At 41.5% G+C, this 15189-nt stretch overlaps 1 protein-coding gene across 4 annotated transcripts in view; it reads right to left on the bottom strand.

Annotated features, from left to right (window-relative positions):
* Positions 1–15189, bottom strand: part of lrba (LPS-responsive vesicle trafficking, beach and anchor containing) — a 187996-nt gene that overhangs the window by 88903 nt on the left and 83904 nt on the right. For all 4 annotated transcript variants that reach the window (XM_061057010.1, XM_061057019.1, XM_061057038.1 and 1 more), the window contains exon 36: positions 6502–6668. In XM_061057010.1, the coding sequence (XP_060912993.1) occupies positions 6502–6668 (167 nt within the window). The remainder of the gene's footprint in view (positions 1–6501; positions 6669–15189) is intronic.

The raw sequence follows: 15189 nt of genomic DNA, 5'->3' as shown, positions 1-15189 counted from the left end.
GTGTCATTTTAATCCATCAACCACCTTATTCTCTTTCCAGTCTCCATTAATCATTGGCTCACATTTTAATTGGAGATGGAATAGCATAGCATAGCATAGCATACAATGTTACTGTATAAATACAGTATATAGCATGTATGTAGATAGAAGGACTAGATAATGCCAAAGATTCAACATCCACTGTCTGGACTTTTCTTTATGACAAAGTCACACAATTAACCTTGAGGTTTTGCAAATTGCCATGGAGCAATCTTTTTAACGTACTTGTCCTTTAGTCCATTGCGTAAATGTATGCACAAAAATACGTGTGCGTGGTTTTGTAATTGTGTGTTCACACATTTATTGAGTATCTTTCTTGCCTCATAATTTCTTTATTTCTTCTCAATTGTGATCTTCTAATGTCTTTATAATGTGATTTATTTTGTTACCAATGCTAATGCATATTTCTTTGATATATTTTTGTTACTTACCTACTAAAACAATGAAAAAGTTGTTAAAAAAAAAAGGTTAAACCTTTTTGTTGCCATTTTTAACAATCCCCTGAGAGTAATTATTTTAGTCCCGTCCTGCACTGCAACACTTAAGCATGCTAACATGTGGACATCATCAGCTGTTAATATGTTCAGCCATGACACTTTGTTACTGTTCCTTACAGCCCCAGCCACTGTACTGTATATACAGCCGAGGTAAATGTTATCATTAGGGCTATATTCTAATTCATATCCATAAGCCAGGCTGCACGGTAGGGCCGGCGTGGCACGTTATTCTCTGTAACTGATGGAACGCAAAGCTGTCAAACTCCAACGCTCTCCCCCAGAGATTTAAGGGACATCCTTTTTGTCCCCCGTCACAACTTCTCTGTCCCAGACACATGTCACTGTGCATGATTAATGAGGTGGAGGATTTCATGTTAAAGCCCTTTAAGGACTTCAGTTTCTGAGATACTAGCGTGATACGTGGAGTCAAGTTTACAAAGATGAACATAGCTGAATGGGCAGCCTCGCACTGCTCCCTCTGTGTTTATTCCATATGTTTACGAGTGTATCAAGGCAGATGGATGAACACAACTCAAGCATCCAGCTAATTGGTTTTGAAGTAGTTGGGATCAGTACTAAAGGAAACAACTGTCTCTGCATTGGGTGAGATGGGAGCTGTGGACTGCTACAGTACACTGGATCATGTTTTTGTTTAGACTGCAAGTATCTATAAGCAAACCTAAAGCCTGTGTCAGTCAGCCAACATCAAGAAGGGCTCGTTTAATTAAATTTTAAATATTTTGGGTGTAATTTTGAAGAAGTACATAAAAGATTAACGACAAAGAACATTGCTATGCAGAAAGACAGAGTGCAGAAATGATTCCAACGGGACAATCCGCGGTACAAATATGGATCCAAAAAGACTGGGATTCCAGCTCCAGTGTTTATTCTATTCTCAAATACAACAAAGGCAATCTGATGGTTAGATAAGGCAGCGGCAGCAGAGTTTTCCATCCAGCAAACAAGACACGCTCTCAACCTTTTACATACAGATTTGTGCCATCACTCATATGGTTTACTGTATGCAAGTGGAAAGGATGTGGGGAAAAAAAAATGTCCCTGTCTTGTCTTTGTCTCCATCTCTACTTTTTGATGCTTCAGTAACAAATATCTTTCTCTTATCCACCGCTCCATCCATCTCCCCTCTCTCTTTTTCTCTGTCTTCCTGCCGCTCTCGACTCATGCATTTCCGAGAGTCAGTGTACTCTAAACAGTTATGTTCTTGTTTCCTATGGTTATGATCTCCGTTGACGTGCTGGAGTCCCATTTCCTTTTTCAGCTCTGCATGCACAGTACCGGCACAGCCGTTGTGTATGCCTTTGTCCATAAAACCCACACGCGAGGCGGCGGGGACACTGTGCAGGCCTCGGCTTTAACAAATGCATTACATTCAGTATTATGGATCATAATTGTGATTTAAGTCTGGAATGAAAGCATACAAGTGGAGATGAATCTGGCTGTCGCTGTTTCTCATGCAATCATTTATTTAGAAAAAAAAATACTCTGGGACCATGAATGTCCCCAGTATACTAAGCAGAACCCCCGTGTGTGTTCACAGCAAAATTCATAGATTCTAATCCAGAAGAGGACGCTCAACAACTGGGACCAAGCTAACAAGGCCTGCTTGAGAACAGGACAATGAGTAGAAGTTACGTTATTAAATGGCTGATTGATTATTATTTGATGAACAGGAAATTGGCGTTCATTTCTGACGTTGATAAAAGTCGTATATTGTTTACAAATGCAGCCAGGGGGCATCATGTCTCAATCAAATAGTCAATAGTCAATCAAAAGCAATTAAATAACACATATAATCTTAATGAAACCCTCCCCCCTCCCCTCAGTGCTCCCTCAAAAGCCACACCCCTCATCTACATGCACAAGCGATGTTAATCTAGAATTGGACCTCAGCTCATCGCTTGCATCATGTAGAAACTACGATGTCTAATGTCTGATTCAGCTGTAAATAAAAACAAAACTTTATCATGTTACATGTAAAAAAAAAGTGAGAATTTTACTACTCTCAACGGCCAATGACAAACTCAGCTCAAAATCTGTCATCGGTGACGTGCTTTGAGTGTGGGCTGGTGCACGCAAGGGGTAGAGAACGAGCAGGGGAGACAGGAAGGCATGATTGGTTCATCAAATTGGTTAATATGAACTCTGGTAGACACTTTTAACTTAGTTATACTCTAATTTTAAGAGCTGTGACTACAAATCGATTCAGCCATTTTCCAGGAAAAACCACACACAAGCTCTAGAATAAGGTTCTTAAGGATGAAGGTTTGTTGCCTCTTTTTGACAAATATCTCAAGACATACAAATCTTTGGACTCTTTAATGTTAGGAATAAAAAATATACTTCTAAGACTTTTGTAGGAAGAACAGCATCAGAACAGTATAAAAGAAATCCTGCATTCTCTGTGTTTAACCAAAACGCAAAACTTGCAGGTTATATAGCTTCCTTAATATGACTTGCTTTTTAAAAAGCTAGTTAAAGTTAAAAATAACTCATTAAAAGATGTTCTGTACAGACTGAGAATTTTTTCTAGACAAAAATAAAAGAATAATAATTTAAGTGGAGAAACAATCTGATAATCAACTTGAACAACAATCTTTAGTTTCAATCCTGACGAGAAGGAAAAAAATATATAAGTAACACCTTTAATGTATTGCATAGAATGTGCTTTTATATGGGTATTTTATGTAAAAGAAAAAAAAATCTTTATTAAAAGGTGAAATCCTCCTCAGTGTATTCTGTAGTCAGCAGTCCACTATTTTTCCTTTGTTTCATTAAGGGACAAAAAGGAGAAAAACCTTCCAGCTGTTCAGCTCGGGCTTCTTTTCACCTCAATAGTGCGTCGGAGAAATGACATAGCAGAAGATAAAATAGTAATGCTAATATCAATAGTTTGTCCATTACAGGTCAGCTAACTGTCCAGCGAAACAGTTACAAAGCTGTTCCTTTTCGATCTCACAAGGCCGATCAATACGGGGGCATACTGTTTCAATTTTGCCGGCATTGATTTTCTCTATAACACTCCAACCCTAAAGCATTCGTCTTTCTGAAGGAAGGATGATTTGATTTACTGAAGAAAAATTGGAGTGCACATCACAAAGATTTTTTGCCGGGCGGGAGTGTGACATGCCAAAAGATGGATGTCCCTTGGCTGGGAAGACTCTAGCCTTAGGGCGTCCATTAGAGCGGTGGTGCTGCAGAAAATGAGCTGCTTATACGGGGGAGGAGGAGCAGAGGGAGAGGAGTTGGTGCGTGAGGTGTTGTGTTTTGGAGGGACTAGATGTAGGTGAGGATTTGTAGAAGAAAAGAGGAATATACAGCTTAAGAAGAAGGAGGAGTTGGAGAACAGCATCTTAACATTTTTTTTCTATTCACCTCAATAAGACTGTCTGGAAAGTGAAGTGCACACACTGCTTCTACATCACACTTCAAGCCTTTTTTTCTTTTTCATCAGCAGCCACCTTCCTTTTACTTCCCTCGCTTCCAGCATCCAGAGTGAATTTCCATGGTACATTAGTCAGCCTATTAGAATGCAATAAAGCAAAGGTATGAGAAGGGAAAAACGAGAAGAGTGGTGTGTGTCCCCTGAGACTGTGAGTTGACGTTCTCCATCATCTGCCCTCATCGCTGCTCTCTGTCCGTTGACTTTGTCTGTGTCATATACATGAAAGATGATTCTTGACCCAAATAAACACTGCGGCAGTCTGGATGCTCAGTGGACCAGAGCTCAAAGAAAAGAGAGAAAAAATCAGGAGATGAAAAATATGATATCTGCCAGTTGTTTCATTTGTGGCTTATCTTGCGAGCTGTTCATTTACTTCTCCCCCCCCCTCTTTAAAAGACAGCAGGCTGGCATGTTGTACACCTGGGTCTCAAGGCAATGGGACAGAAACGTATGGATGAAGAAAGAGGCGACCTTTCTGTGAGTCTGCAAATCTGTCTTTGTCTTGACACTAGATAACAGACAAGGGCACGAAAAATGATAGACACTGCCTGTCCGGTGGAAAGTCCCCAGATGAAACTCTCTAGATGATACAAGTAAAGTGAAACAAGGAAGAGCAAAGGACAAAAAGTGTGAGAGAAAAGGGGAGAAAAAGGAGAGCAAGGAGGACTGAGAGAGCAACAGACAGAGAGGGAAGACGAAGCAGCAGAATGGGAAAGGGAAAAATCACCTAACACCTCTTCTCTCCCGAGGCCCGGGCCGCTGTAAGCTGGATATTAAGACACAAATTGCATTCAGGCGGGTCACACTGTGTCAGAAGATATTAGACGCCTGCCGTGAGGAAACAACAATTCCCATCAGCTTGTGAGAAAATAATATTTTCATTTTCAGACTCTTTATTGAATGGAAACTTTGGGGAATATGTTTTTATGGCTTGTGAGCAGGCAGGCGTGGATTTTACACCGGAGCAACAAAAGGTCGTAATCGTAGCTGCGTATTGTCTTTGTGTTCCTGAATTTCATTTTCACAGCTGGGGAGAGCCTGCAGGTTTCACTGTGTGTATCTTTTCTCCCCCAATTGTATTTACAGGCAGTACACATCGCTTTTGGGTATGTGTGGATTTAAGGATTAATATCTCTTATGTTAGGGCGCCTGCAGGTATGCAGGTGTGCTTGAGAGTTTTTTTTTTTTTTTTTTTCCTTTTCTATCTTTTCCTACTACTTTGTCTTTTTCTGCAGCACCAGATGTTTCTTCTATGCCCGCATACCGGAGTCTCTGGTGCGAAGCAGCACCACCTGACCTTCACAGTAATTGACCAAAAATATTGATGTAATGGCACAGGACTGATTGTGATTTATTAAAAGAGCGCTGCACTCCAAGGCCCAGTGCCAATGGCTCCCTGAGCCCATCGGCAGCCATTAGGAAAACCATCAATAGCACAGCGGCATAAAGGGCCGGTAATGGGGGACTTTTCTGGCCGGGGCTCGCAGAACACAATCTCCATAGTAAATAGCAGACCCTTGTGTGAGTACACATGGAGACTTCGAGAGAAAGTGAAGGGGGAGAAAAGGGGGAGATGGGATAAAGGAAAGAAAAATATGACAAATAATACACCACATCCTGATATGAGACACAAAAAATAATAAAAGGGAAAACAAAGGCAGCCAGAGATAGACTCCCTAGCCAATAGCAAACCAACCTCTCGCCAGACGAGTCTCGGGAGAGTTGGTTCAGACTAACAAGCGCGAGCCAGCGGCCGTTTCTCCGGCTCACCATTACACACTACCTGCACAAACAGCCATCATTAGGGAATAGTTGCATTGGATTGTGCTGCCTATTTGGCGAAACAAACACAGAGGATAGGGTTCCCTCTGTTCTTAATGGGAGCAGAGCTGTTTAAATGGCTTTCATCTCTCTCCAGAGTCAATGCATCATTCAGCTGCACAGCTGACATTTTCACCTTTGCAGATCTAATTTAATCAAAGTCATGAGTATCGGGGGTAGAGAAAGATTATGATGAGATTAAAACCATTACAGTGGTTTGAATCATTTTCTCAGCAGAGGAAAGACATGCTATGAGAACAGGTGCATTCTCTTGATTAAAGGCTTTTCTATACAATGCTTTATTTGAGTAACAGTGGAACTTTACTTCACTCTTAAATATCACAGCATGTGGAAATTCAACAAATTTCTATTGTATCAAAGGATTGTTTCTGGTACTAACAAAAAGGAATGCATGAAACCTGTAAAATCTATTATATGTACCGGTATGTGTGTGATAAGCCAAGCCAAGAAGACCTCAACAGCAAGATAGAATTTTCAACCCTTAGAGGATAAGGGTAGGGAGATATGTATCAACTATTTTGCAAGTTTGAGTCAAAGATCCATCTTACTTAAAAGTACATTGATATGATAATGACTGAAATAATGATGTTCAAACTTGCAAAATGAGATTTATAATTTAGAAACTTGACAAGTTCCGTTTTTGTTAGATATTTGTTGTACCTCATGGAGGACCGTCCCCAGGCGCCGTGTTTGTCAGTCAGGATGTTGACTATCTTCTGGATGAGCTGCGTAGCTGTCACATGGTCGCGGTATTTGGCCGCTCTGATCAGGTGGTCGCACATTTTTTCCTCGTCTCGCTTCTCCGCTGCGTACTGTGCACTGTTAGACTGGGAAAGAAAGAGGGAAAAAAAAATTAGTTTTATATGTCAATCCAGCAAGTCAAGTCGCTAAGACATTTTACAGAATATAAATGATAAAATGTTTAATTCTCCGGCTAATGGAACGTAGAAAAACAGGTCTATGAGAGGGAATATTCCAGATACGGGCCAAACATATAGAAACTCTACTCCGAGTTAAAGCAACTGAAAAGCAGAGTCATTTCTGTCCTTGTGTCATTATGATTAATAACAGTTGACACCTATTTACTAATGCCCTCTGGTGCACCAAATCACATGATACCCACAATGCACAGGGAGGACATTTTTCTCTGTCGGAATTTGTTATCAGAATGGGCCTTTGAACTCTGCAGTGATGGTAAAAGTAAAAACACCTTCTGAGAATAACAGCTATAATTTGAAACGGCGTTTTGATTTTCCATCTCAGGATACATTTCAATTGCAAACTCGGAATGCTCTCAGGGCTTTCTTTTAAAGAGTTGTTTCAAAGTTATATTCCTATTGAAGGTGAGTGCAGAAAAATGGAGGACAGAAGAACATGAGCTATGTATAGCCACGCAGATCTTCAGCCTGCCGTGGTGCATTTATGTTTTCTTTTTTTTACATTCTCCAAGGACAGCAGCAAAAGACAATGGCAGCAGGATTAAGAAGGGACATTCATTCAATTATTTATGCTGCATATGACTCTGTTTTTATTAAATTAACCTTAAAAGATCCCATTGGTCCGATGGTCATCACACGGGGAGAGTAGACCCAGATGCACGGCCTAACAGAAGCAACCTGCTTTTCCAAAGTTACCAGTAAAGCGCTTTATAATGGGTCCTCCTCTCCAATTTGAAAGACAACATTTCATATCTGACAGAAAATCTATAGGTATAAATCACATTAGAGCGGCTTTTCTTCAGGCCCCGGAGCCTTAATTATCAATCTGTGTCTCTTCGTGTGGCATTAAAGTGAGCCTTGACCTTCCAGCACGATGATGACGGGCAAAAAAATAAAAGGAGTACAAAGAAGGAATTTTCAAACAAGTGTTTCAGATTTTCAAACCAGGCATGGTTTTCTCTCTCTGTGTGTGTAAGTGTGACCGTGTGTTGGATGTCCATTTATCTTGATCAGTGGCGCTGAGGGGGAAACAGGAATTGGGACAAGTGCAAAGCTGGACCACAAAAAGGGGCTATCAACAAGCCTAATATATTCATAAGACACTATGATAAACTGTCACTGGAAAAAAAAATGTTAATCTGGGAAAACAGAAAAACATTCAACACCCAAATATTTTATATATGATTATAGAAAAGACACATTGATGCAAAATTAATGGTTATGTGGATTCTGCTCTTTAAACAGATGTTAGCAGCGCGCCTAGAAAAAGTCAATTTCCATCCGTCTGTGTCTGAGACATATAAAGTCTGCAGTACTAATCAACAGCGCTGGGTTCAAACTCATAACCATAAACAAACACTTCATCACCTGCGCGTTGAGCCTGCCCAAACACCCAAACCCTCCATGCTGTAATGGGCTTTTCTCACATCCAAGGCCAAAGTCGACTACAGGAGAAAAAGGCCAAATTCAGAGACTCACCCTTGAAACAACAACCAGAAACGCTGAACACATAAGTAGTGGCATTTAAAGCCAGCGTTGCCTTTGCTTGTAAGTGGAAAAGACAAGTCACTGCTAATTCCAGGGCCCATTCCTGAGATATGAAGTCAGAGAAAATGCTGAGGTATTATGAAGGATATATTATGTTGTGTTATTATGGAGATTTAAGCGAATAACTTAATTTTCTGGTTGGCACCATGATGGTCTGCAGAACGGATAAAGGGCAGAAACTAAGAAGGGGTGTTTTTTTTTTTCACAGACTGTTCTTTATTTTCTTTCAGGGGAACATAAGAAAAAAATCATAAGTATCTGATCCCATTTACTATTTGAAACATGCCTCTTTTGGAGTGACTGAATGAGTCAGTGTGCATATTTTGACAAGAAAACAAGCATAAAAAACGACTTTTTCAGAGAAGGGCACTTCCATTCCCCGAGTTAAAAGATCGCAGCTGAATGAAGAGGGACGGCAGACTATGCTAACAGCAAACAGCCACCAGGGCACTACTTGCTGGCAGTGAGACTGTTATGACTTGGGACACTGTAATCATTGGCAGCACCTTCCATTACATGGCCCGGCTGACAGGGTCGTCCCGGTGCGAGTGCCTGCTCTGCCGGAGGAGACAGCTTGGGTGAAAACGAAATGATAATGCCTGGCATTAATCGAGTCAATTACACTGAGTCGTGTCGCCCACAATTCATCAGCAGCTCGAATAAATAGCTATGGATGTGTGCTGGAGTTTTGGGGAAGGAAATGGGCTGCTATTGGAAGGGACTAGGGTTCGGCAAAGACAGTAATCATCTCCAAAATAAACAATCACATACTGGGAAAAAATGGCAACATGAACATTCTGAGACAAAGCTTGGAAATTCATGCATTTTAATACCATAATTCCGTCTCTTTGAAGCAGTGAATAATGCACACGTTAGCTATTTGTTGCTATGGTAATAGCTGCCACTGGGCCATGTTTTTGCCATGCTTATTCTATAAATAATAAGCAGGAGACGAGTTTCACATAGTGTTCGTGTTGTAACAGTGTCAGCCTTATCTAAATGCTGTAGTTGTTGTCAGATGAAGCCTCGGCTCCCCTCCTCCTCTCCCTCGCTGGGTTTAGAGGGTTAACCAGCATAATAGGCTGGAGAATGGAGGCTCATTACAAGATATCAGCCCTGTGTTTATCAATTAGAGTGACAGAGAGAGGTCTGTCTGTGGTGTTGCTTTGCCACAGTGAGCCTTCAACAACACCCTGCCTGACAAAAACGGGGTCTCAAGGTTCTGCTGGAGAACAGGAGAAGGAAACAAAACCAGCAGAGATGTTATTAAAGCGCTTGATTTGCAATCTCTTGACATTGGTGGCACATCAGAGCTACAAACTCTCCAAGGCTGTGCTATCGCTCTGCGAGAATCTCCAATTTCTCACATCCGCCGACAAGCACTCCCAGAGGGTTTCATTTACAAACGGGCAGAGAAACTGTCCAGAGGAAGGCGAGACATCAGCCTTGTCCTTGTCTGGTATCAGAGAATGCAAATACACCACAAATAAATTCCTCCTGGAGCACAATGGAGGTCTGGGGAGACAAGAGGATGAAATGAGAAAAGGAGGATGGGGGTCGCTAAACAAAAGTAGATGCTGTACCAGTCCACCAATTGGTTTCAAAGAGATTCTCTTGCACTTGATCTCTTGCCCTCGAGTTTTCAAATTGCAACATAAAATGTCACCAGGGGAATTCAGACAATGGGCCACGGAAGAAACGAGTGAAAGGAAGAGGAGGGGGAGAAAAATGAGGGCTTAAAAGTACAATGGCGAACAAAAGTCACCAAATGACAATGCCTGACAGCCACTTCAATTCTAAAATGATGCTCCTGTCATGCCGTGCTCCCAAGTATTGATTTTTTTCTTCACTTGGAGCACAGAAGGAAAAAAAATCAAATCCAGTTGAAATGGATCCTTGCTGCTGGCATCAGCCCATGGCTAGCGGCCATCAAGGTTAACACAGGCGCAACACTTATCAAAGTATCTCTCTCCTCCTCCTGCCTGCTCCTCCCCACAAACTGTCTGTGGCCGATCTTTAATGGACTGGTCACCATGCTCAGCTGGCAGCTCCTTCATCTCCTCTGCACAGAACCCTCTTTTCCCTGCAAAACTGCGTACTCTCCTTTGCAACATTTGTCTGTGTTGCTGCCATCTTTTTATGATAACCCCAGCTCACCTTCAAGGTCGTCCCACGTGAAAAATCATACATGTTGAAACTGTCGCCTGGAGGTGAAAAATAGTCAAATGAAGGAATGATGTGACCAGATGAAAAATACAGGTCCTCTGCATTGGCGGTGGCCCGAAATCATGGATTCAGTGAAGAAGCACCAAGCTCAGGGTCAATTTCAATCAAAAAATTGTATCTCAAATATGAAATTTAATCAACCAAAAGTGTTTTGTTTTTTAGTTTGTTTTTTTTCATAATAATAAAAATAATAAGTAATATCAAGCTAATCCACACAGCTTTATCTTTGCTTTTCATGAGCTAAAAAACCCAAAATGTCCATGAACATTTTTCATTTTTGATCAGAAATGCATCTCAACTTCAGCTGATTAAAGGTAAAAATGAACACAGTTTTGGTCAGTTGGTTGAGCAGGCACCCTGTGTACAGAGGCTTCAGTTCTTGTTGCACTAGCGGCAGGATCATCCAGACACTTTGGAGGATATCATCTCGCACTCTCTCTCCCCACCTTTCCTATGTCTCTACATCTGTCCTGTCAAATATAGGCCCAACAATAATCTAAAAAAGAAAATATACTACCACCATCTTAAGAGACTGTGTCAAAGGAAGCTGTGGAGTGAAGTTATATTTTCCCGGGTTTGTTGGTTGCACATAATGATGGCAGCTGCGGAAGAGGTACCCAGGGACTTCATTACGTGGACAAGTCAGTGTAAATGGGACTACTGTTTTCCAAAAATCCAGAGTAGCCAACTTCACCCGTCCTTTTCAACAAAAGCCCTTTCTGTACAGTAAAAAAAAATTCCACTAAGATGGGATACAAAAGGATGCTTTCTTTATATGTTTTGCCTCCACATCCTGATGGTTTTGCAACAATGCAATCACAAACACAGACATGTTCCTGTTGTTTTCCCTCTCACCGTTTTGACAGCTGTTTTGAACATAATGAGGTGTCCGAGCATTCAGCCATGCTGACACACTACATTAACGTTGCAACAACTACATGACAGCAAGCTACAGTTGGTGGCACCTATCAGTCAGAGTCCTGTGAACAGTGTGGCAGAAGTAGCCTTCGGGAGTTGTGATTCTCTCACGCTTCCTGTGCGTTTTTGAGAAACCTACAACAGACAGCATCTGTTTTAATAATTAAATGAATTCTCTTAAAAAAAAACTTGTTTTGCGGAGTCAGAACACTGATCTGCCTGCTGGTAATATTCAAATTAAGTTGAACTATAAGAGCTCAAGTAAGGTAGAATCTGGACACAATTCAAGCTATTCCATTACATCCTATCCGGGGTTCTTCCTGTGATGCTCAGGTCCATGATGCACAAGTTTCCAGAGAGCGGTGCTATGATAATGGAACATAATGAGCATCAGCTCAATGTTAATGTCATTAACGTGGGGAGAAGGAACGGATCGTTTTACAAGCTCAGCAGAGAGAAGACAATGACGCCAGGCACTAATTAGCCGTTATCGTCTGGCTTTCACTGGATCTCAGACAGTCAATTCAATTACTCCATATAACAGCCCAGGATGAATCAAGGAGGGGGGTGTATAAAAAAAAGATTGAGCAGACGGGAAGAGTACAGAAGAATAGAAATGGCTGGGGTCTTCCCTATCTGGCCCTTCTCATCTGCCCTTGTGCCCCTGAGCCCGCCACATTTCATTCCTAATGAACAACCCCATAAAAAGAAGGAGTTCGATTTCTCTCTGCTCCCCACTATCTCTCTGGCTCCCTCTCCTTCCTGCTCCTGTGGAAGATATCAGAGTCCATCATTTGCAGTGCTGGGCGGCAGCATCCGATCTGCAGATCTCCTTTACATTAGAGGATCCTTTTAGATAGAGAACCCTAAAAAGGTAATTGGATTTCCCCCCTAGTTATCTTCATCTGTTTCACCCTAAGACCACTGTAATAACTTACTCTCAGGGCCAGAGATAACTCAATTCTGTCCCGCAGAGTGCTAGTGAGAGTGGGAGTGGGAGAGAGAGAGAGAGAGAGAAAGCGAGAGAGAGAGAGGAAGCATATGTCATGTACGGGAAACGGGTATCTAAATCCTCTATCACTGTCTTGACAAGGATATGAACTCTGACAAGGAGCAAACATAAATGTGTTTTTATGTATTGAATTATTCTTGTTTCTGGGGCCTTGGTGGGAATTTGCAACTGCTATTGACAAGAACAAGAACTATTAAATGCAGAATAGTAAAGAGAGGGAGGATACAGATTATATTTTGGCGACTGATGTTGTTTGACTCAGTAAAGCTCTTTATTTTCAGTGTAACACAATGAAACCAAAATGAGTCATTTTGGGAGCCTGTTTTGAGCTTTAGTTCTCACAGAGCAACCTGTGTAGTGTGTCTCTGCAACACAATATAGAGGAGAAAACTCCAACAAAACTGGGACATAGCTGAAAATTATTATTTCAAAACCCTCCAACCCCCATCCTCAGGGGGGATGTTTCATTGGCCTGTTATTTTTATTGTGGCGGTGCAAAATGAAACTCCAGCAGGCTCAAGCAGAGCTCGTGTAGAAGCACCAAAAAAATCAATACAGCAATATCAGAGCAAGACTTATCAGGGCTTCACTTCTTCTCAGAGGTCACTGAGGAGCAACTGCATTTAAGTGGGGAATTCAATCGTGAAGCATAGTTTGGGACGAGCTACGGTGGCTATCTGATTAAGGACAGCTGATTGCAAAGGTAGAGCAAGTTTCAGATGACAACAGGAAATACAACTCATGGAAAGTTATAGCTTTCTATTAGTTGTATTTTTGCAGTAATTTAAGTGACAGATCAACTGATAGTACTGCTCCTTCTACACATGTAAAACCCTGGTCTTAATGCACAGCATACTGTGCTGTCCTAATACAGGCCCATGATGTCCTTTTAAGTACATAGTTTACTAATATGACCGTACAAAGCATGGTGAACACCAACCACTAAATAACAAACCAGAGATGACCTCATGCTCAGTTGCCTGTCATTAGTTCTCTCTCTCCAAACATAAACCAAGGACTATTTCTTGCCATGTTTTTATGCCTTGTTTTCAAATGCATTCTGGTTTAAACATAACTATTGACTTAAGGCTTTTATAAAATAGGATTTTAAGTTATTAGTTAAACAGCTAATGCTTTTTTCCATCTCTTCGATCTAGACATAAAGTACACTTTCCTGATAGAGTCACGACTGCGTGAGGTGTTTGAGATTTATACCAGTAATGGTTTAGGGGATGGAGATGGGAAAAAAAGAACAAATAGTGAAATGGCATCATATATCAGCTCATATCATGAGCTGAAATGAAAATACATCTTTTGTAACAACAATTAAAATCAGCTGAGCGGGGCACCTATAGCTAAGTGGTTATGTTGTCGCCCAATGTAGAGATGGTTGAGTCCTCATTGCAGTGGCCATGGGTTCAAATCCCATCTCAGCCCTTTGCTGCACTCTTTCCTCCCAACATTTCCTGTGTCTCTTCAGATGTCCTATCTAACAAAGGCAGTGGCCAAAATATATGGATATATGTTAGTTTTAGAGAGCAGAAGGTTAGTAGAAAAAGTTATGAAGTATTAGAATGGAATACAACTAAACCCAGGGAGGAGAACTTGCAACAAATACAAAAATGTATATAAAGAAATCTTGGTCAGGCTAATACATGCATACCAAACTGTGGTATGCCAAGTTCAGGAATCAGGGACTAATGCCTGAACGTTTGAGAACATTAAAAGTAACAGTTACATTGTTAAACAGAGAACATGTGGCCTTCAGCCACATCAAGAGGCCGAGGCAGAGCAGAATCATTTGGGACCGTCATGTGCAGACTGGCTGCCAAGTCTGTCTGTCTGTCTGGGGGTCAGGCAACATGCTCTGAGCCAAATGGAGACAGCTGACTAACCTGACATACTTTATATGCACTTTTGCCAGAGCACACATATTGTACACCTTTTCAAAAAGTATACGGAGGAATAAAAAAAAATCTGCAACATCGATCTGGTCGTACAAATCAAGCTGTGCAAGTATGTGTTGAGAATGTTAAGGTCAGATCGTGTCCGATAAAATTGTGAGGATGACATATTGAGCAAACTGAGAAATAAGATTTCACAACAACTGGATGACAGTTTCAGAGAAAGAGAACCGATCCAACAAAAGAGAGAAAAACATAGCAATCACAGATAAAACTCTCATGTGCAAGAGTTGTTCCCCCCATCTCACTGGTTGACTTTCAACACTCTCGAGGGATTACTCTTTACACGAATGTAAGAGAGTCCCTTCCATGAACCTTAAAAAAGCATCACATTTTACTGCAAAGTTGGGGCATGTGGGGGACAGAGGGGTTGAAGGTGATGGGTTTGCACACAGTCAGCCCTTCAGGCTTGCACCTCTCAGGTCTGTCTGCAGCTTTTAGTGCTGGCAGGTTCCTGAGAAATGACTGAGGGAGGGAAAAAAAAGAGCAGAGAATGCCATATTCCTGTCACTGGCAAAATACTCCCCCAGCGGGAGTATAATGGACAGGATCTTTGCAGGACAGGAAATGATCTTGGTGAGATCTAGAAAGCAGAGGGATGGGATTTTAGCAGCGTTGGACTGGGGAGAGAGGTGTAGAGAAGGATGCCCATGGGTCAGGATAGAACTGGCCTGGCGGCTATGCGTGAATGGCAACATTTGTGTGGAGAACCGGCGGGAAGAGGAGGGGGGAGAAGTTATGT

This window comes from Labrus mixtus, chromosome 2 (assembly GCF_963584025.1).
Source record: "Labrus mixtus chromosome 2, fLabMix1.1, whole genome shotgun sequence".
In the NCBI taxonomy this organism is placed as follows: domain Eukaryota; kingdom Metazoa; phylum Chordata; class Actinopteri; order Labriformes; family Labridae; genus Labrus; species Labrus mixtus.
Note: the sequence above shows the minus strand (reverse complement) of the source record. Positions and strands in the feature narration are given on the sequence as shown.